At 40.4% G+C, this 24,141-nt stretch overlaps 1 protein-coding gene across 2 annotated transcripts in view; it reads left to right on the top strand.

Moving 5' to 3' along the window:
- IFT88 (intraflagellar transport 88) overlaps positions 1 to 24,141 on the top strand; it is a 99,056-nt gene that overhangs the window by 36,625 nt on the left and 38,290 nt on the right. For both annotated transcript variants that reach the window (XM_054015470.1, XM_054015471.1), the window contains 6 exons: positions 2,875 to 2,974; positions 12,226 to 12,312; positions 13,806 to 13,992; positions 15,315 to 15,423; positions 17,430 to 17,580; positions 24,001 to 24,116. In XM_054015470.1, the coding sequence (XP_053871445.1) occupies positions 2,875 to 2,974; positions 12,226 to 12,312; positions 13,806 to 13,992; positions 15,315 to 15,423; positions 17,430 to 17,580; positions 24,001 to 24,116 (750 nt within the window). The remainder of the gene's footprint in view (positions 1 to 2,874; positions 2,975 to 12,225; positions 12,313 to 13,805; positions 13,993 to 15,314; positions 15,424 to 17,429; positions 17,581 to 24,000; positions 24,117 to 24,141) is intronic.

The raw sequence follows: 24,141 nt of genomic DNA, 5'->3' as shown, positions 1-24,141 counted from the left end.
CGGCTTCACCAGAGGAAGTTTTTGTGTTGAATTTCCTTAGTATTTGAAATAGTTGTAACATGAAAGTGAAGGAAACTTGTTGAGGAAAAAGGGCTTTTCCCTACTCATTTCTCCTGCCCATAAAAATGAAAATAAGTTACCACTCTTAATGATTTATGAATATACACAAGCAAAGGAACATTTTCAAGACTTGCAGATCCTACAATTACATTTTGTTAGTACGCCTATCTATAGATCACTCTTTTACTGTAAGAGGTTATTTTAAGTTTTTAGTCCACTGAAGCCCACAATGTGGTTTTTGATGATTAAATAATAGAATCATATTATTTCCCTAGTATAGCTGCTCTGGCTTCTTAGATTCTAAACAAATATGTTTGGTGAGGAGTGGCTTCTCGTTAGCAAGTCAGATTTGCTTCCTGTGGATCTGGTGTTGTGTTCAAAGGAAGCCAAAGAATAGATTCATTTATTCATTATGCATTGTCTGTGCATACATGTAGGTGTGTATAAATACATATACAGTTATCTTTTTGTTTTCATTCAACTTTCCTAGTGCTGCCTCTATTCACTAAATACTTGCCATGAAATACTGAAAAAAAGTTGTTCTTTATATCTAATAGCTTACGACAAAGTTATGGACATTCACTTAATGGTTAATTAAATGATTAGACACATTAGATGGGTTTGTGTATATTGGGGCAGATTCACTCATATGTTCTAGCTGCCTTGCACAACTCTAGCCACACAAAGATGTTGAAAATCTAGCTTAACCAGACAGTTGAATTTTCAGCTATTTTCCATTGAGTTCATGGCATATTACAGGTATCTGTGCTTAATCAGATTAATTTTCTTTAGAGAAATGAAGTAGGCATGGATATTATGTAGATTTCTTATGTTACTGAGGTGTCTCAAACTTCAGTTAAAAAGAAGTACAAGCAACTTACTCATGAGACTATTGTCTGATCTTCCTCCCATGAGGGATTGATGGAGTATTCAGGTCTGACCTATATCTTTTGGTTAAAAAGGTTTTAACTCTGGCCATCAAAGTATCTCTGGCCTCTTCTCTCATAGCAGACTGTTTTGTAATGTTTTCAGTACAATCCTTTTCCTCTGATGCCAAGAGGTGTCAAGAGACTTTGGCAGTGAAGAGGTGATTCACATGCCAAACAGATTATAGCTAAGGCTACGTTTTAGTCACAGGTATTTTTAGTAAAAGTCATGGACAGGTCACGGGCAGTAAACAAAATTCACAGCCCGTGACCTGTCCATAACTTGTACTATATACCCCTAACTAAAACTTGGGCCGCAGGTGCTCTGACGGGGGGTAGTCCAGGGGCACACGGGTGCTGGAGAGGAAGCAGGTGGCAGTGTGTGGCCCGAGACTCTCGCTGGTGCTGGGTGGGGGGAGGGTTGGTAGGGCTGGAAGGCTCTCTACCAGGTTCCACGCAGCTCCCAGGAAGTGGCCAGCATGTCCCTGCAGCTCCTAGGGGGAGGGAAGGCCGGGGGGCTCCACAGCTGCCCCCGCCATGAGCGCCGGCTCAACAGCTCCCATTAGCCAGGAACCGCAGCCAATGGGAACTGCGGGGGCGGTGCCTGCAGGCAGGCGCAATGCACTGAGCCCCCTTGGCCTAGGATCTGCAGGGACATGCCAGCCGCTTCCGGGGAGCCCCCCTGAGGAAAGTGCTGCCCCGCACCCCAAACCCCTGCCCCAGCCCTGAGCCCCCTCCCACACCCAAACTGCTGCTGCTACTGGCCTGGGGCGGGCCGAGCCGGAGCCAGCCACACTGGACTCTGCAGAAGTCATGGAGGTCACAGAAAGCCACGGAATCCATGACTTCCATGATAGATACGCAGCCTTAATTATAGCATCTGCTGGTTTTGATGGTGCAAAGTTATTAAACAAGGCCCTAAGCCAAAGCTGCAGTAATAAAAAAGCATTCACTTCCAGCTCCTAAGGAAAATGAGAGATTCCAGAGACATACCAGAGAGGGGTTTCTTTAATTAAATTAAGTCCAAACTGTCTAGAAGATCAGATTGTCAATATAATAAAGATCCTGGTCCATATCACCAGTTCTTTCCAGAACATACCACCCTAATAAAGCCCAAAGAAGTGCTGACTGGAAGAGAGTGCCTCAATGGATGGGAAGCTATGAATGTTTAGTTCCATGTCAGCTTTCTTTTCCTGGTACCACTGCATAATGAAAGACTGCCCTAGAGGGGATGAACAGGAAGAGGGATGATTGTTTAGCATCATGCAGCTGGAGGCTTGGGCTAAATAAGTTGGGTTCTAGAGATGATGGTGTCACACACACAAGAGGGGTTGAGCTGAGGTCAGGCATGAATAATTTATAACTAAAAAGAACCTTCTGAGAGATGTTTGAAAAATGAACTTTACATGTGTTGCCAGACTCCAGCTCTACTGTAGTTTGGCTGGTGCTATATTATAATGTCTGAGAGTATCCTTAGAGATTTTTTTGTAATTCACTTTCTCATACAGTACACATTTACTACACAACTTCTGGGACATGTGTACCATTTCTAATTAATGTATTGAATCAATACATATTTATTTTTAGGGATTATGTCATTGTAGTACCCAGGGACCAAACTATAGATGTGGCCTGAGCTTTGTACAGTTTTACCATTACAAATTCTTTCATAGAATCCAAAAAGCCAAATTTGATTAAATTTGAACTGTTCTTTAAAACACTTTTAATGTATGGAAACACTGTATGTGTCTGCAAACATGGGAGTACCTAACATAGCAGAGAAACTTTGTCTAGATAATTAATTAGCAGCACTCATGAGTTGAAGTGACGTTAATGCAGATACTTATTATTTATAGTAATTATTTCTGTGAATTCCTTTTTGTTGTAGGTGTGTTGAAGTAGTAAAAGCTTCCCACTATGTAGAGTTAGCCAATGACCTGGAAATAAATAAAGCAATTACATATTTGAGGCAAAAGGACTTCTATCAGGTACCGTACTTTAAAAAAAAACATTTTTATGAATATTGTATTGGCAGAGGCATCTGAGGGTATGTCTACAATGTGGCTGGGAGTAGACAAACTCATGCTGGTTAGTGCACAAAATAGTACTGTGGATGTTGTGACACCGGCAGTGACTCAAGCTAACCAGCCAAGCTCAGGCCCAGAAGTTTCTGACAGCCTTGGATGCAAGTTGCTAGCCGGTACCCCGCCTATACTGCAATGTCCACACTTCTATTTTTAATGTACTAGCTCTGTTCAAGATAGTGCGAGTTTGTCTACCTGGACTGGGAGGCGCACTCTCAACTCCAGTGTAATGTAAAGCAGCAAGGCCATATTTTTCCAGCAAGAACTTCCTCTTTAATAGTCGCTCAGAACCTTGATAAAAGTGTTGATATTGGTCTTTATTAGAATAATTCTACAAAAAACATTGATTGAGGAGGGCTTTACCTACATTAAATTTGTCTGTTGTCACAGGAGGGAGTTAATAGGAGACCAGAGTATGAGCAGATGCACTTGCTGTTATATTCTTGCTTGTGGTATTGTAACAGTGATACCTTTCCTCCATTCCTGCATATGTACTATTGCACCCCATTAGGGTACTGTAATCTGTGTCAGAACTGCAGTCCATCTTCTTGTCCTTCCATGCAGGCACAAACTTAGGAAATAGAGGTAAGGCAGTGGCCCCAAGAATTAAACACTGTAACCTGTTTATAAAGGAAGAGCATGAGTATAGTCTTTCCATACTTAAAGTAGACTTTCTGTGGTAGGGAGAGGGGGGGGGTCTATCTTACTGTGATATTTTTAAATTAATTCTACTGGGACAAAAAAAGTGAACCTAAAAATACATATATTTTAACAATAAAGGGCTTTAGGGGTCACATTTCTGTTTGTTTGGTATTCTGAGGCCTTATCCATCCTCAAAGTAGCTCTGGTTTAACTAAAACCAGTTTTTAAATGATTTAGTTAAACCAATGCAAATGCTTGTGTGGACTCTCAGATTTAAACCTGGCTTATTGTTAGCATAATTCAGTTAGGAATTAATGTAAACTAAATAGAAGCCAGTTTTAAATTACCGTATATACTCATTCATAAGCCAGATTTTTTTAGTAAAAATGGGAAGCACCAGAGAAGGAGATCGACTTATGAACGGGTATAGAGAGGGAGAGGTGGGACACAGCCCCTCCCGCCAACAGAGGGAGCAAGGAGAGGCAGCAGAGCCAGAAGGGAAGAGGCGGGGCTGGAGTCTCTCCACTTCTGGCCACGCTGCTCTCCCCCTAGCCTCCGAAGCAGCTGCAGCTCTGGGGCTGGCAGGCTGCAGCCATGCCACTCGGCCCCGCCCCCCAGAGCAGGCTGTGGCCATGCCACCTAGCCCGCTGGAGCACGCTGTGGCCGTGCCGCCCGGCCCAGCCAGCTGGAACATGCTGCGGCCACGCCGCCCAGTCTGGCCCGCCGGAGCAGCTCCAGCCAAGCGAGAGGCATCCTCCCCTGGCCCTCCCCAGATAAGGTGGGAAGGGATGGGATGGAGAGAGTGTGGGGGTCGCGGACTAGGGGTGGGGTCACGTGGGGGGTGGTCACAGGGGTTACTCCCCTGACTCCCAGATACTCCGCCCCCCGCAAAAAATTTCCTCACCAGTTGCTGTCCTGGCCCATGAGGGTAAGCAGCCGGTGCGCCGGGACACTTTGTTTACTTTGGTTTACCTCCGTGCCTGCGGACGCTCGAGGTAAACAAACCATCTTGGCCCACCAGCAGCTTATCCCGATGGCCCAGGAGCCAAAGTTTGCTGACCCCTGAATTATAATTCGGCTTATGAACGGGTTATAAAAATTTTCCATTTTTACTTATCCATCTTGTGGGGGGGGGCGGGGGGCGGCTTATAAACGAACTGGCTTATGATGGAGTATATAAGGTAATATAAAAGTCTCCACTAGGGAGTTTGCACTGATTTAACTAAATCAATTTAAAAACTCACCTTTAGTTAAACCCTTGCAACTTTGAATGTACACAACTACTAATTAAACTATAGGAAAAGTATATAGAAAGAGTACAGCTCCTGACTGGCTAAGAATTGTTATCTTTGTTACCCTTTCTTCTCTGCCCCCACTCAGACCCACTTGTCTCTTCTACCTGGTATGTCTTGTATTTTAGACTGTAAGGTAGGGTAAGGGCTGTCATTTAATATGTGTTTGTACAGCACCTAGCACAATGGGGCCCTGGTCTGACTGGCTTCTAGGTTCTACTACAATAGAACTTTTAAATAATAATATAGGAACCTCTAAAAACATACTACTTTTTTAAACAGAAAGTGTTCCCCAAAGCACTTAGGTACTTTTGATTCTGGGGCTATGTTAGTACCTACACAGATACTTCTATGGCCTCCATCACCATAGTGTCTGAGCATCTCACAAATATTAATGACTTTATCATAGCAACGTCTCTGTGAGGTACGGAAGTAGCATTATCTCAATTTTACAGATGGGGAACTGAGGCATAGAGGTATTAAATGACTTGTCCTAGGTCACACAGGTTGATGGTAGAACTGGGATTTGAACCCCATTGTCTTGAGTCTGGTGTGTTAATCACAAGACCACCCTTTCTGCAGACCATCTCCTATAAAAAAAACAGTAGTGATTAATTTTGGGTGGACAGTGCCTTGCATCTATGTTCTAAGCCTGTCCTTCCAGTGGAACTACCAGGGAGGTGTAGGATAAGCCACCGTTGTTCTAGTGCTGACACTAGAGCTGACATAGATGTGTAGGAGCCAACAGGGAGGATCATCTAATGGGGCATGTGCACAAATTGTCTTGAATATATAGATACAGCCAGATAAAGTTATACTCACTCAAAGTATTAATATATTAATATGCAATATTTCACAATATAGGTATATTCAAATGCTTCATCATCCCATTTAATTTTACAGTATGCTTTTGTAGTGTAGAACAGGATCATTTTAAAATGTTGAAAGACAAATATACTCTGTTTTGTTTGGAAGTTCAAGGAATTGACAAAAGAGGCAAAAGTATTCCTACTTTTTCCTTCATAGACACATTGCAAACCTTTCTTTTCGTTTCTGCCTGTTAGGATAGGTTTCTATCTTTATATTGGCTTTTCTCCCATTAGAATTTGACAGCTGACTCAGTGTCTAATGTGTAATGACAGCAGCTGTGCAATGATTTGGGGTTTTAGATTAGTGACCAGGACTAAACTCTGAAATTTCAAATTTGGTTGAATTTGAACAATTTCTTAGTGGAGCACAAAAGTCTCACATGTTGATTGATGCTTTAGTAGATATTTTCATCTTATATGTCTCCATTAACACATTCAGTGTCTTGATGGTAAGATTAATTTAACTGTGTTTTTAAAAATGTAATTTTTGCTTTCCTTTCACTATTGCTACTTTCGTTGTGTGTCTCGCATTTTATTTGATACTGTAAGTATGAAGAGGTAGGTACATTATTAAAATATGGCCCTTAATTAGCTTTAGTCTTCTAGAATAGTTTGTAACTTGGCAAAGTTTCCTTGCTACACCCATAATAAAAGAGTAAGTAAAACAGTACTTCTAGTGGAAATATTATGAAGGTTTTGTGTTTCACTTACAAACCCAGTTTTACCTTCCCATTTCCTGACACACAAATGGATTGACCCTAGAGGAACTATTTCAGGAGAGCAGTATTTTATCATTCAGATTCTAGACCATTTTCTTGTATTCTTATATTCTTTCTTGTATTCAAATAATAATGTCCAGATGCTGATTCCTATGATACCCATTTTTAGGGGAAAAAAAAAACTTAATGAAAGAGCTGCATTTTACTGTATATCATACCCTAAACCTCGCAAATCTCAAACTCTGCTGGGTTTCTGTTGGAAGTTAATTTCAGAATTGAGTGTCCTATACTGAGAACACCACTTTCCTAGTCCTTCACAGTTAAGTGTTTGGAGTCAAATAGCTGACACATTTCAAACTGGCTGCAGCTGCCATAATGAGGTACTGGAAGAAGAAAACAGGGGTGAAAAAACCTCTGGAGTCACCTGGTCTAGCCATTTTTATGGAGCAGTAGTTTCCTCTACCTTGGCCTCTCAGGCGTATGTATTTACCTACTCTTAAATACCCAAATGGTGGTGCAGCTCATCTTAGTCCCTAGTCTCTAACAATTCTTCTTTAAAAGAAGGTGCTTTTAGTCTCTATCATTCCCATTCCCTCCATACTGCATTCACTAGTATGCATTCTTACAGTTGATGTGGTGACAGAGTTTGCAGAGCAGTGCAATACTGTCCTGTGATAGATCATGGCCTGTGTGATGTTACCCAGTTCTGATGAGCCACAATACACAAGTCTTGAGAGAGATTTTGGATCTGAGTCTCTTCTCTGCCACCCACATCTACATGTGCTATTGGCTGGGGTACTGGAATAGCTGTCCATTGTGTTTCTTAACTCAATATTAACATTTTTTTTATTTTTTTTTAATTTCTGAAATAAACTTTCACCTAATAAATGAAATGGTGTAGAATTATATTGAAGATCTGAGGCAAATGCTTGAGACAGATGAAAGATGTTAGTGTATTGTGCCCCATCAGAGTGATAGAATGAGAAAGTAGAATGTTGACTATCATTGTTTAACTGTAGAAGATTCACTGCCTAAAATGATAAAAGAAACGTCAAGAATTGAATAGTAGCATGTTTTAAAGCAGAAACCCTACTGTCTTGGTTTCCTACTGAATTATTAAAATTGTTGGAAGCATAAAGAATGAGTGAAAGGCATCAACATGAAAAATAAGCAAGTTTGGAAATAGTATGTTGGAGGATCTTGTCTTTTCCAACCTGTTCTGCAATATGCAAACATCTACTTACTCTTTCCATTAAATAAGTTCTATGCTTCTTTCATACTTTTGAGTCCAATGAATTACCTGCACAAATTCTATCTGTGAATATAAAAGATTGGGTGCCTTGATGATGTAAACTCAGCCAAGAAGTCCCTTTTTTCAATTGTTCTTTTGACACACCTATATTAACAAGATAACCAGGAGGCATCCTGTGACCTGACTGCTGCTTCCATGACACTGTCACTATTTTCAGTGCCTTGGTATTGCGGCTTAGCCTAGGCAAAGCAAGTAAGAACCTCAGACAAGAAAGCTGCATTTTTTTGAGTGCCTCATTCGTGATCATAATATACCTTTTGCTCCTCCATATTCACATAAGTGTAATGTACATAATACATAAATGAATCATTTTCTTAAACTGGAAACCCATTACAAATGCAAACACATGGTAGCTTTGGATTCTTTATGCTGCACTCCACACTCAGAAGACTGGAAATGTGAAAGTTAAGATACAGTGCACTACCTTAACACTGCATGCATGTATTTACTTATGTGATCATACAATTTCTCAAATATATAATGAAAAATGCATTTCTGTAAACTTAAATACAACCCGTAACCATGTATAGTAATTAGAGAATGTACACAGAGACAGTATACACATAATATGCTCTTCCCTAACTTTCACGTGTCATAGATTTCCAATTTTACCTTTGCATTACTCTAGCATCTTATTCAAAGAAAAATATAGAAGAGAGTTCCTGTTCCATGGGTAAAGGCTTGGACAGAATATGATAAAATTGGAAAAAATTTCTTCATCTGAACAACCGCAAACTCAATTGATGGGATTTTTGCTCAAACTTCCAAAAACACCACCACCAACAACAAAACCACCTTACACCACCATTCACCTTTGGCTAAAGAACAAACATGGAAAATTTCAGTCCCCAAAGTAAACTTTTCAAAAAGTTTTTTAAGTGTGTAAAAAGAGGTCACAATGAAAATCTTCTGCTACTGTAACTATAATGGGTGTAACGGAGCACTCACTATAGCATACATTGATGCAAGCATTAAAACTTTAAAAATAAGAGGAAAAATAATAGTTTTGAATTCACCTTAAAATAACACAAAATTTGCTGTTCCATATTTTGGATCTTTTTAAAGCAGCAAAAATGTAATTATAAAATATGACCTAAAGCTGCTGTGGGAACTTCCCTTTTGAATTTCTTGATCTTATGCTGTGTTAGAACTGTTTGCATCTAATTCAAGTATATTTTTATCTAAAATTACATATGTAACACCTTCTAGCACAGTGTCTTGAAGATCTTTGTGAAAATTCATTAATTAAACTTCACAACAGCATCCCTCTAAGGTAGGAGAGTAGGTAAAAGGAGGCATCTTGAGGTTACATGACTTGCTCATGGTTATACAGTGAATCTGTGGCAGACACAGGCATAAAACCCAGGACTCCTGGCTCCCTGTCACCTATTCTAACTATCCTCTCTATTCAGTAGTTCTCAATTAGAGTTTCAACTTCTTTGCCCCAATTCCATGCTTCATTGTATCCAACAGTTTTTCCATAAATTCTACTGGAAACTATAAGAGAAATAAAATTACAGATGTGAGATTTAAATGGTATTTCTGTTCTGCGGGGCTAGTACAGGAATTGGTGAACTTCTGGAATGCTGAATTGAAACCTCATACAGAGTTTGAGATTGGAATGTTGTACTGTGAAACAGTAGCATCAATCTGAAGTCAGAGGACAGTTAAATCATGAAATAATATGAAGGACCCACATTCTGAGGAGCATTATTAATGTTAGTATGGTAGTAATGGGAGGTCCCTGGGTAGGATTGGGGCCTCACCATTCTAGGCATTGTACTATGTACGAACACATAGTAAGGGTGTATCTGCCCAGAAGACTTTATAATGTAATTTAACAAAAGATTTTAACACGTGAGAGTAGCAGTGACATGAGCATATGGTTATGTGGACTAGATAGGTACAGAATTAGATGGTTTCAGGTCAATGATACAAATAAATTTCATAAGTAAAATAGATATCAAATCCCTACTGACCATCTACCTGGCTATTTTCAGACTTGCATATTGTTTTAAAATAATCTGTGTGTGTTAGTGGTGTTTTGAATCTCTCTTAATTTACAAGATGGTTTTGGTATAAAATTTTAAAGCAGAGCCCTGGGATTTAGCCTTGCGAGTTCTACTACTGTTACTGGGAATACACAGCTTAGGCCAGGTGCATTACATTTAAACTTGGCCCTTGTACATATATAATGTGTACATCGGAATCCAGTTATAAGGATTGGTTTTGACAATGTGTTTTGATGGTTGTGTCCGATTGACCATTACCCTCATGATACATTAAAAAGTAAACTTCCCAAATTGAGATGTGTACATAGAATCAACATTTCCACCTTCCACCATGATAAAATGAGTACCGCTAAGGCATTTTAATACCAAGGCATGTCATGGCTTCATCTAGCTCACACAGTCTATTTACTTCCGCTTTAATCTTTATAACCAAAGGTGCCACCATATCAGTAGAAGGAAAGGGCAAACAAATCGGCAACAATAGGAAATTGACTTTAGGAAAGCAACTCGATATATATATATAGAGAGAGAGAGAGCTGAAAGGTCACTAAATCAAAATTCCATTGTAACTGAGATGTGCAGCCTGAACTTGAAGAAACAATTTGATGGCAGAATACCTCAGACATGACATAGTACTGTACTTGTAGATCTGTGGGACCAGTTCTTTCTTGATTCAGTCAAATACATAATGAGAACCAAAATCCTTATAGCTAAAGTCTTGAGTTTCAAAGCCCATAAAATCTGAAGTCATGCATTTTGAAACTATTTCCTTGACTCTCAAATTGGTGCTTTTCTTCAGAGAACTCTATATAATTAAAAAATGTTCGGCTTTGTAGTAGTTTGTACTTCCTATGTAGTTTGCTAGGGAGCAATAAACTTCAGCTGACTGTGTAAACTTCACATGTCCTCTTACGCCACGCTAAGGGCACGTCTTCACTACCTGCCAGATCGGCAGGTAGCAATCGATCTATTGGGGATCGACTTATCGCGTCTAGTGAAGACGCGATAAAATCAATCCCTGATCGCTCTGCCGTCGACTCTGGAAATCCACCGCAGCAAGAGGCGGAAGCGGAGTTGACGGCGGTGCGGCAGCGGTCGACTCGCCGCCGTCCTCACAGCCAGGTAAGTCGATCTAAAATACGCAACTTCAGCTACGCTATTCACATAGCTGAAGTTGCGTATCTTAGGTCGGCCCCCCTCCCCCCCGGTAGTGTAGACCTAGCCTTAGTCATGTGTTTTGAGTAATGTAAAAATAGCATGTTTGTGGATCATTTAAAAACCTTGTATTTTTTCCCCTGCTTTGACACACCACCAGAGAGCATTATGCATTCACATTACTATGATAAGCAAATTCAAGATTTTAACTTGTGTAGAGAAAAAGGAGGAGTTTTAACTGCAAATAGTGGGTAACCTGAAGTCATTACATTTGCATTGATGTAATGGAGAATGGAACTGAGGCAAAAGTATCATTAAACAGTTTTTTTATGTACCTAATGTAAATATTTAGTAGAAACTAGCCAAAGATTTTGTTATATTTGGTCTATAGATATAAATCTTTCTTATATTGCTGAAAAAATTGCCCTCTATTTTTAAATTTGTTAGTTAATTATATCATTTTTGTTACTCTTTTCACATATCAGTATCACCTCGCCAAAGTTTATGAAGTTAATTTCTGATGTACAAAGGGATATGTAAAACTCCTTAGATTTGCATATGTATTGTCCTCAAGCCTCACTTCTCTGAGCAGGTTGTGTAATATGAGAAGTGAAAGTGATTAGCCATTTCTGTTAGAAATTTTGCTTTGTGTATTTATATTTGTACTCCAAACGTATTGTTACATACTTTTCGTATTGTTACATTTATATCTTTGTTTGTGAGTCTTGTGTAAAGATATAGAAAAAGTGAAAATATTTACACAATACAGGTAGTTGACAAAATGAAAATGTCAATGAAGCTTTCTTTTTTATTATTATTATTTTTTTTTAATTAATTAATGGAATTTCTATGGAAAAGTGTGGATATATGAACAGAAAGTTCAGGTATTTTCTCAATCTAATCCATATGCTGGATAACAAAACTGCCAGTATTGTGGGAATTTTAAAAGTACAAAATATCAAATATTTTGCAGTAGAAAAGGTTATGTATAATTGTTGTCTAAGTAGTAATTAATAAATTACTAACTAGTAATATAAGTCAAGTAGTAATTTTAGTTGTTTATTCCTTCACAAAAACATAGGATTGACCTGCACAGTAATAGTTTGAGTAAGTTTTTGTTACAATTTAGTAACTTGCTTGTAAATTAATTCTAGGCTGTGGAGACTTTAAAAATGTTTGAAAAAAAGGATAGCAGAGTAAAAAGTGCAGCTGCAACAAACCTTTCATTTCTTTATTATTTGGTAAGTATGCCTTTGTTGTTGTTGTTAACTATGAGCTCAGAAGAGCCTACACTTCCATAGCAATTTTTGTATCTATCTACATGTTCTGTCTCAGCATTGAGACAATGCTCATGAAAACAAGAGATAAGAAAAGACACCATTTTAACTAGTCAATGTCTGTTCAATTATTTGAATTGTTAAGTGCTATGCAAGAGCAAAGTACTTTATTATTTTTTATTATAAATGTTAAATATTTAAATTTCAATTGTTGCCTTCACTTCCTATTTGAAAGTAGGGGCTGTGGGAGCAGAGGCGCCAACTTCATGAGTTCCCAGAGGGTGCTCGACCCCTGCTTTGACCCAGGCCCTGCCCCTTCTCCACCCCATCCCCCAAGCCTCTGCCCCGCTTCTTCCCACCCCCTCTCCGACCCCTACCCCGCCTCTTCCTGGCCCATACCACACCCCCTCCCCGCATCTCTTCCTGCCCCCACTCTTCCCCCAGCGCCTCCTGCATGCTGCTGAACAGCTGATCACTGGCAGGTGAGAGCCACTGGGGTGGAAGAGGAGGAGCTGATTGGCAGGACTGCCGGTGGGTGCTGAGCACTTTTTTCCATGGGTGCTCCAGCTCCAGAGCACGCATGGAATCAGCGCCTAAGTGTGGGAGTGCTCTGCTTTTCTAGAGGTACAAGAAGCAGAGCAGACAGAAAGGAGTGTTCCAACTGCTATGCCATTACCCCCTTTCCTGGCTGCAGCAGCAGTTAGAAAGTTTGTGAAGAATTCTGGCTGTGCTGCCAGGAGGAGTGAGACTGAGCCCCTACTGGACTATAAGAGACTCTTCCCTCATGTGGATGTTGTGAAGGTGAATTAGTTAATGTTCATGAAGCTCTTCTTATATCTATTTGCTATTTATTTGTTCCCTGGCTTCCTGCTGCCATTGTGCTCTCTGAATGTATGTATTCAGCTGCCTAGCCTGTCATCCATTCCTTGTCTCCTGCTGGGCTCACCTGCACTTTTACTTCCCTCCATCTCTAACAGGGTTCTGTTCACCTGCACATCAGTAATAGGGCTGTGATCCCACCCTTAACTCCAATAACTAGACTTGGGGAGGAGTGGAGACAACGACATTTAGAATACTGCTCTGTGCTGTCTTCTCTGCCTCTCTGATTAATATTAATTTTCAAGTAGAATATAAAATAAGTTCATTTCGGAGGCTTAAATGATTCTACAGTGTTTCTCCCACCTTTGCTACCAATATAAGGAGCAAGCCAGCATTGGGAGAGAGATGGACAAGATGATAATATAGATATCACTCTCTAATTTTCAGGTTTCTATGACCTGAAAAATATGTGATTGGTCTGTTTTCTACAAGCTCATAAAGAATAGTATTAGGATTGAAGAGTATTAAATAGTTTTTCAGACTGCTATTATATCAACCATAAACAGACTAAGGTTAGCTCCAAAGAAAATTATTGATTGACAAGTTGTTAATATACTATATATATCTTGTTTACACAGGAGAATGAATTAGCACAAGCAGCCAACTATGCAGATTTAGCTGTGAATTCTGATAGATACAACCCATCCGCTCTCACTAATAAAGGAAATACTGTGTTTGCAAATGGAGACTATGAAAAAGCAGCAGAGTTTTATAAGGAAGCTCTACGGAATGATTCCTCATGCACTGAAGCACTTTACAATATAGGTAATGTAAAGGTGTTTGCATGGCTTAGAGTTTAGATAAGGCTACTAATGTGTTTGAGATTTTAGTATTCAAACTTGTCCTTTTTAGAAATGTTAATTGAAATTAAAATGTTCTGTCATTTCCATTAAACTGTTAATTCTTTTAGCTCATGATTTAAGATGTAAAGTGAGATAAAGCTCAAGTTGCAGTGGGGGAGGTCCAGGTTGGATATTAGGAAACACTATTTCACTAGGAGGGTGGTGAAGCACTGGAATGGGTTACCTAGGGAGGTGGTGGAGTCTCCTTCCTTGGAGGTTTTTAAGGCCTGGCTTGACAAAGCTCTGGCTGGGATGATTTAGTTGGGAATTGGTCCTGCTTTGAGCAGGGGGTTGGACTAGATGACCTCTTGAGGTCCCTTCTAACCCTGATATTCTATGATTCTGTGATTCTATTCTATAATATCCTTTGCTTCAGACCTCTTCCACAGAAACTCTGCACCAATATTACTCATCTGTTCTTAGACTAATTGACGTTGGTAAATCACTTTGAAGATGAAAATTACAAAGCACTATTTTCTATTCAAAATGTAGGTTTTGAATAGAACTACTCAACCAAATTATCTCCCCTTCCCTTTCTGATGCCCCTTGTTAAAGGGATGGTATTATGTATGGCTGTGGGCCTTGACTGGAATAATGACCATTGCCCTAATCAGCTTTGCTTCATTCAGGTCACACTGCCTGAAAGGACTGTCAGGATGGTTCTTAAGCAAACAGCACAGCAAATCTACTGAGATGCAGTTGAGATGAGAGAGTGATCATTGGGGAAAGTGCAGTTATTTTGCATTTACCTCTAGGCAGTGATGCAGCTTGCTTTTTAAAAAAACTCCATCAACTTAAAAAAAAAAAAAAAAAAAAGTTAAAGGTAGTTTCAAATACCACATCTGCCTTGAGTATCCTTGTGGCTTTACAATCATGTTTTCCTATTTTTTTTTTTAAAAAAAAAAGCTTTTTCTATCTGTTGTTGCTTTATGAAAACCCAATACAAACAAGGAAAACTGACCGACTATCAAAACAGTGAAACTGACTATCTGAAAAGGGCTGCCAAATGTACAAATTAAACAAACTGAAAACTGAGAAAAATATTTTTTCAGTCTCTTTCATGTGTTCCCTATTACAATAATACAGGAATAAAAAATTCAGACAAAAATATGATTTTTAAGTTAATAGCATCCCTCTAAATATTGCATTTCTGCTTCATTCTCCTTTGCTATACCGCTAAATTACTGTGCCTGTACAGATGTTTTGTTTTGCTTGTTGAATTCATTTTGTAATTTTTATTTTTAGGTTTAACATATAAAAAGTTAAACAGAATAGACGAGGCTTTGGATTGTTTTCTGAAACTTCAGGCAATCCTTCGAAACAGTGCCCAAGTTCTCTACCAAATAGCAAGCTTGTATCTTTTGCTGGGTCCTGATGCCAAATATTGAATTTAGTCTATATTGGAGGATTAGACGAGATTAGTCTTAATCAAGACATAAAAGTTGTTTTTGTATGGCTAAAAAAAATTTACATTTTATCAGGAGACATTCATGTGGGGTTAAAATATATGTGGTGTGTAAAAATAAGGCCTGATTCTGCAACCCTTTATTTTGGTGAACAATGTCACTGAAGCCAGTAGATCAGGGGTCGGCAACGTTTGGCACGTGGCTCGCCAGGGTAAGCACCCTGGTGGGCCGGGCCAGTTTATTTACCTGCTGACGTGGCAGGTTCGGCCGATCGCGGCCCCCCCTGGCCGCGGTTCACCGTCCTGGGCCAATGGGGGCGGCGGGAAGCTGCGGCCAGCACATCCCTCGCCCGCGCTGCTTCCCGCCGCCCCCATTGGCCCGGGACGGCGAACCGCGGCCAGTGGGGGCCGTGATCGGCCAAACCTGCCACGTCAGCAGGTAAATAAACTGGCCCGGCCCACCAGGGTGCTTACCCTGGCGAGCCGCGTGCCAAACGTTGCCGACCCCTGCAGTAGACTAACACACGAGGAAGGCCTATTCGTATAAGGATAATTAAAGCTAAGGAGAGCCCTGTAACTCTTTAAATATACAAGTGATGTTATTTTCAAAATAACATCAACACATAAGTATAATGGATGAAAAACCTTAAACAAAATATTATAGTTCATTACAGTGAAGTTCTACTCTGACAAGAGAATTTGTAAAAATAGCTCCATAGGGTTCCTTGTTTATTGTGTCAGTGGCTTCCAGACCAGATGTGCTCAGTTTACATGTAAAAGCATAATCATCTGTCAGTCCTGCAAACTCAGCCTGGGATCTGAAAGCCAAGTTAGGGTCTTTCTTGGCTCTATGCCTCATCAGCAGTAAAGATTCTGCAGCCAGAACTTAGTTAATCATTCTGTTGATGATGTGCAAACCGAAATAGAATCCCTTCCAAGGCATAATAGAATACCATTGCAGTATTGGCTCAGCAATTTTAAAAGTAGTGAAAGTCATAAAACTTTTATAGTCAGAAAAGTAAGTAGATATGAATCTAACTATACACAAGGGGTGAGGTCCTCTTCCTGCTCCCACCTCTTTACAATGGGTTAAAGCACTGGAGTGGCATAAAGGGGTTCTAAAGCTCTGGTTCTGGCTGGGGGAGTATTCCCTTGTATTGACACTGGGTAACTCTGCCTTCAGAGGACCCCCTTGCAAGCTCTGGCATAGGGGGCATTCTGGGGACAGGGTTGAGAGTCGGAGGAGTGTGTTGGGGAGGAGCTACAGTACATCATTCTGTGGGGATTATGAACAGGGCTAGCACCCGTAGGGCAGCCCAGGGAGGCCCCTTACAGCTGTCTAATTACAGTGGGGACTGCTCCAGCCCTCAGAGCTGCTCAGAAGTGGAAGAGGGCAAAGGTGGCTTAAAGCTCCCTTCTCCTGAGCCACAAATTCTGTGCTGTGCTTCTTAGAGATGCAGCACAGAGTGGCACATAAGGAACAGATGTACTGCATAATGTGGTGGCAATTTTGCCTTGTCATTTTGTTTAGCACAGGTCCACACTAAGAAAACGTAGGAAGTTTGTGAGGCATAGAAATAGGGTGCCTAATTCTCCTTTCAGTTGCACTGTTATAAATCAGGAGCAAATCCATTGAAGTTAATGAATTATGCCAATGTAAAATTAGTGAGAGAGAGAAGAACCAGGCCGAAAGTGTTTTTAAGGCTGAAAGAGAAGCCTAGACTGTTAACACTTAATTATGTTATTTATAGTAAACTAAAGTACTTCTGAGTGGGAAGAAATTGTTAAGTAAATTTGCAAAAAAAACAAAATATATGTCACATTGCTATGTCTGGCAAATCTTTTCAACATGCAACTTTTGGATTATATTTACATTATATAACATGATAAGAATTCCTCTTGATAAACCAAAATATGATCACCATTTGAATTGTCCTTAACTGAAGATACCTCAGATATGAAATAATGGAGGATCCCAACCAAGCCATAGAGTGGCTCATGCAGCTTATCAGTGTAGTTCCAACTGATTCACATGCACTGTCGAAACTAGGGGAATTGTATGATAACGAAGGCGATAAATCCCAAGCTTTTCAGTATTACTATGAGGTATGTGACCTATGCATTTTCTAATATTTATAGAAATAAAAGGGTGCAATAGGCACATGTGACAAGGCAATGTTTATTTACAGTAGTATTTAAATTGCCAAAAGTATGTACAGAAAGTAAGGAGAATCAGATTCTTTCTTTAGGAAAGTATAATTATTTGTAAATCAAGCTTTTATTGTCAGATCTTTATAATAAGGAGCACACCAAAAAAGGCTATGGGATATTCTGATGTGTGGCTCCCTCAATCTCTCCTATTGAAGTTTTTCCTCTTTAATTAAATAATTTAATAATTAAATATTAACTGGGCCAGTGAAAAGAGTTGGAATGGCTCAATAGCCTAATGGTTAGGTCACTCATCTGAGGGCTTGTCTATACTACCCGCCGGATCTAGCATAGACGTGATACATCGACTGCTGAGCACTCTCACGTCAACTCTGGTACTCCACCAGAACGAGAAGCGTAAGCGGAGTCGACAGGAAAGCGTCAGCTGTCGACTTACCACAGTGAAGACAACGCGGTGAGTAGATCTAAGTACGTCGACTTCAGCTACGCTATTCACATAGCTGAAATTGCGTATCTTAGATCGACTCCACGCGGTAGTGTAGTCAAGCCCTGAGAAATGGCAGATCCCTGTTCAGATCACTTCTCCTCATTCCCTTCTCATCAGGGAAAAGGGAGGACTTGAATTGGGGATTTCCCACATTCCAGGTGAGTATACCCTAACTGCTTCTATAAAAGAGTGCCTCCCTCCCCTTCCGCCTCCTGGGTCTGATATGGTAGGTGGTCTCTGAGCACATCTACCAGATCAGACCCTGCACATGACTTAGGTGGCTGAATGCTTATCTTCCCTTGGTTTGTGAATCACAAGCAAAGATAGGTGCCTGCCTGTAGCCTGGGTTTAGGCACCAAAGACTCCAAGGGGCGGGGGAGCATTAGTGCATGCACCCCTCTGGTTGGCATCTCCCATTGGCTAGATTAGCTGGCTCCCTGTCTAGCATGCTGGTTTTGTGGGTTTCATTCTAAGCCTATGCCCCTAACTTGGGCTTTGTGAATAATAGTGCTGTTCCTGAGATTTTTTTTCAGCACCTAAGGGCTTTTCTACACTTACAGTGCTGCAGCGGCACAGCTGTACCAATGCAGCTGTGCCACTGTAGCACTTAGTAAAGATGCTACCTACACCAATGGGAGAGTTTCTCCCATCAGCGTAGGTACTCCACCTCCCCGAGAGGTAGCAGCTATGTCAACAGGAGAATCCCTACTATTGACGTAGTCCTGGTCTACACTATAGACTTTTATGTTGGTATAACTACATCGCTCAGAGGTGTGGATTTTCCATATTCCTGAGTGATTTAGTTGTACTGACTGACATAAGTCTGTAGTGTAGACCAGGGCTAAAAGTTAGGTGCTGGGATGCTCAGCATCACAACGCCTAAGGCCATGTCTACACGAGCGCTTATGTCGGCAAAATTTTTGTTACTGAGCGGTGTAAAAAAACAACAACAACACACTTTTGAGCAACATAAGTTTTGCTGGCATAAGTGTTCGTGTGCACAGCACTATGTCAGCAGGAGACACTCTCCTGTCAACATAGCTGCTGCCACTTGGTGAGCTGGTTTTATGATGTCAACAGGGGAGCTCTCTCACATCAGCATAATGAGGTTATACAAGCGCTAGCTTGTAAGTGTAGACATGGCCTTAGTCCCGACATGGATCAGGGCATTAGTAAATATCCCCCCTCTCTGTAAATCAGAAGTGAACCAAAGCCTCAGCAATGCTGATAGGAGAAAAAGTAAAGTATATGACATTCTTTCCATGGAAACTTACTAATGTGAAACTTGATTAAAGTGACCAGTGTCTGGTTATTTGGCTACCTTTTTTATTTGTGCTAATACCTAATTCAATAAGCTAATTAATGTTTGTACAGTACAGCCTCTTCTACTATATTGGTTGTGCATTCTGTTTACCTTTATTATGCAATCAATTTGCAACAATATTTCTATTGTTACCTAAGCATATCTAAGCTTTTTTTTTTTAGTACTCAGAAATAAAATTTCTGAAGTTCTGACCACCTGTGGCCATTAAAAAATGCCATAGCATTTTCTCCAGGAGAGTAGGAGTGTTAACCCTGGTAAAATTCCAACTCTTGTATTTACATCCTGGCCTACTGTACCTAAATCTCTCCCATAGTGACAATTAGATAAATTATTCTTCATTTCTTGTCCTAAATTGTTTTATAGTTTGACTGGCACTGGTAAACATGCCACATTCTTCCCCATAGTTGGCTTTATTTTAGAAGTAGGTAAAATTATTATTTATATTTATACATACACACTCACCCCGCTCTAACTCCCCCCAGATCAATGTTAAAAAGAAGCATTTGCCTTATTGTTATAAGCCCTGATTCAGCAAAACACTCAAGTGATTTGGAAGCCTACTTTGGCCATCTCCGACTCAAGGAATATTTTCCACACACCACTGAACAGAGAACTGACCCACAGGAACCCTCCTATCAATGCTACAAGAAGAAGAATTCTGCCTGGACTCCTCCTGACCGTCGAAATGACAGACTGGACTTCTACATAGAGTGCTTCCGCAGACATGCACAGGCTGAAATTGTGAACAAACAGCATCACTTGCCCCATAACTTCAGCTGTACAGAACACAACGCCATCCACAGCCACAGAAACAACTCTGGCATTATAATCAAAAGGACTAACAGAGGAGGTGCTGTAGTTATCATGAACAGGTCATATTATGAACAGGAGGCTGCCAGACAACTCTCCAACACCACATTCTACAGACCACTATCCTCCGATCCCACTGAGGAGTACCAAAAGAAAGTACACCATCTGCTCAAGAAACTCCTTGCTACAGCACAGGAACAAATCTACACAGACACACCCTTAAAGCTCCGACCCAGGGGTATTCTATCTGCTACCCAAGATCTATAAACCTTGAAATCCTGGACACCCCAGCATCTCAGGCACTGGCACTCTTACAGCAGGATTATCTGGCTATTTGGACTGTCTCCTCAGACGCTATGCTACCAGCACTCCTAGCTATCTTCGAGACACCATGCCTCCCTGAGGAAACTACAATGCATTGGTGATCTTCCTGAAAACACCATCCTGGCCACCATGGATGTAGAAGCCCTTTACACCAATATTCCACACGAGGATGGACTGCAAGCTGTCAGGAACAGTATCCCTGATGAGGCCACGGCACACCTGGTGGTTGAGCTTTATGACTTTGCCCTCACCCACAACCATTTCAGATTTGGAGACAACTTATACCTTCAAGTCCGCGGCACTGCTATGGGTACCCGCATGGCCCCACAGTATGCCAACATTTTTATGGCTGACTTAGAACAATGCTTCCTCAGCTCTCGTTCCCTAACGCTCCCTCCTCTACTTACACTACATTGATGACATCTTCATCATATGGACCCACGGGAAGGGAGGTCCTTGAAGAATTCCACCTGGATTTCAACTATTTCCACCCCACCATCAACCTATGCCTGGACCAGTCCACACAAGAGATCCATTTCCTGGACACTACAGTGAAAATAAGTGATGGTCATATAAACACCACCCTATTCCGGAAATCTATTGACAGCTATACATACCTACATACCTCCAGCTTCCATCCAGGACACATCACATGATCCATTATCTACAGCCAATCCCTAAGATACAACCGCATTTGCTCCAATCCCTCAGACAGAGACAAACACCTACAAGATCGCTATCAAGCATTCTTAAAAGTACAGTACCCACCTGGGGAAGTGAGGAAACAGATTGACAGAGCAAGACTGGTACCCAGAAGTCACCTACTACAGCACAGGCCCAAGAAGGAAAATAACAGAACACCACTGACCATCACATACAGTCCCCTGCTAAAACCTCTCCAGCGCATCATCAACGATCTACAACCTATCCGGAAAACGATCCCCCACTCTCACAGGCCTTGGGAGGCAGGCCAGCCAATCCTTGCTTACAGACAGCCCCCCAACCTGAAGCAAATACTCACCAGCAACTATACGCCACACCACAGAAACACTAACGCAGGAACTAATCCCTGTAACAAACTCCGTTGCCTACTCTGTCCCCATATCTACTCTAGTGACACCATTATAGGAACCAACCACACCAGCCACACCATCAGAGGCTCATTCATCTGCACATCTACTAATGTGATATATGCCATCATGTGCCAGCAATGTCCCTCTGCCATGTACATTGGCCAGACCGGACAGTCTCTACATAAAAGGATAAATGGACACAAATCAGACATCAGGAATGATAACATACAAAAACCAGTAGGAGAACACTTCAGTCTCCCTGGACACTCAATAACAGTTTTTAAAGTAGCCATTCTTCAACAACAAAAAATTCAAAAACAGACTTCAAAGAGAAACTGCTGAGCTGCAATTCATTTGCAAACTTAACACCATCAATATGGGCTTGAATAGGGACTGGGAGTGGCTGGCTCACTACAAAAGCAATTTTTCCTCTCTTGGTATTGACACCTCCTCATCAATTATTGGGAGTGGACCACATCGACCCTGACTAAATTGGCCTTCAACATTGGTTTTCCACTTGTAAGGTGGAAATCCCTTCTCTTCATATGCCAATATATATTTATGCCTGTATCTGTAATTTCTACTCTATGCATCTGAAGTAGTGGGTTTTTTACCCACGAAAGCTTCTGCCCAAATAAATCTGTTAGTCTTTAAGGTGCCACCGGACTCCTCATTGTTTTTGTGGATACAGACTAACACGGCTACCCCTCTGATATTTGTTGGAATGAAGTTTAAAAGTCTAAATGCCTCACTACTTTTTTTTTTTTTGGTCTAGTTTAAATTTGCCTTTTTCCAAACCCCAGGTTTTCTACTTACTGGTGCCAATTTTAACCCAGACCACCTGGTAAAATAAATAAATAAATAAGCAAACACACACACACACACCCCTGTACCCTGATATAACGCTGTCCTCAGGAGCCAAAAAATCTTACCACGTTATAGGTGAAACTGCATTATATCGAACTTGCTTTGATCTGCCGGAGTGCGCAGCCCCACGCCCTCCCCCCCAGAGCACTGCTTTATATCCGAATTCATGTTATATCGGGTCGCGTTATATCGGGTTAGAGGTGTATATATATAAAATGTACACTTCCAGATTTATTAGCATTGTTCCCTTAGTATTAATTTCCTTGGAATTGTTAACATTTTGTACAGAGTTTATAGGAAATTTCCACTTGATGTCAATAGAACATTTGTAACAAATTTTGTTTCTAGTAAATCCAGAGATTAGTCCTATTTATAATACCCAAGACCCGCTCCCCCATCAGTAAAACTAAAATCTATAGTCAATACAAAAGTTTTGCTAATTTATATGGCATTGATCCCAAGATTAATTAAAAACAGATTAGAAGTATTCCACTGAAATAAAGTGGATATGTGCATACACTTGACTCTCTTTTTCAGATGTTTAGAGTTAGTTTATTGCTTGTCCAAGTGTAGGACTGACAGCTCTGTAGACTGGCCTCTTTATCCACAGAACATGTAAAGCAAGGGCACTCCGCACTAGCTTCTTTCTGGCTGGGTGTCTCACTCCTGTTCTGAAAGGGGCCAGCTATACATGTGACATAGTAGTAGTTCACTCACCATGCTTACTTTTTTCCTTGGTATCTTTTCTGAGACTGCCCACAAAGGTGCCAATTGAGAGGGTATTTTGAGTGATGTAGGCAGATGCCTTTCCCTTAGGAATAGGAATGAGACTATCAGCCCATCTCACATATGTCATGTAGTCCTCAGGTTGTAAAGTCAGTGGGCCACAACCGTCACTGGTGTAATTCTGAAAGTCAGTGGAACTATGTTAATTTGGGGATTAATTTGGCCCAGTATTTTTCTCAGACATGGCTATTTTTAATGAAAGTCTCTAATTTTATTTGTACAAACATAAATGAAAACTTTTATAGTAAAAAAAGTTTTTCAGTGAATTTTCCAGCAGACTACTTGGCTATCTGAAACTGATTAGTGTAATTTGTAATAGAAACAACTTGCTTAGCCTTTTAATTAACTTATTTACATACAGTAGTAATCTAAGAAAGCAAACTTTTTTGTGTGGAAAAATACTCTTTCGCTGCTGCTAACTATGCTAAAATAATAATTCTAGTAAGGATTGATGGAAAATGTGAAACTCATCTCAGGTAACTCTTCTAAAACGTATTTTGTAATTACAAAACCTGACAAGTTCTCTTTAGGGATTAGTTGGTATAGTACAGTGCTTTCATTCATGTATTACATATTTTTGGCATCTGGAGAATTAAACACTTAAGTGAGTAAGATATTCCAGAAGTAAAATAAAGATGTTGTTTATCACTAAAATTATGTTTCTTTCACCTTCCTTATTTTGTCAGTCATATCGGTATTTCCCTTCGAACATTGAGGTCATTGAATGGCTTGGAGCCTATTACATTGATACCCAGTTTTGTGAAAAAGCCATTCAGTACTTTGAGAGAGCAGCGCTTATTCAGTAAGTAATGATTGTTATTGCATGT

Source organism: Malaclemys terrapin, chromosome 1 (genome assembly GCF_027887155.1).
Source record: "Malaclemys terrapin pileata isolate rMalTer1 chromosome 1, rMalTer1.hap1, whole genome shotgun sequence".
Classification (NCBI taxonomy): Eukaryota; Metazoa; Chordata; order Testudines; family Emydidae; genus Malaclemys; species Malaclemys terrapin.
This window is presented reverse-complemented; position numbering and strand designations above follow the sequence as displayed.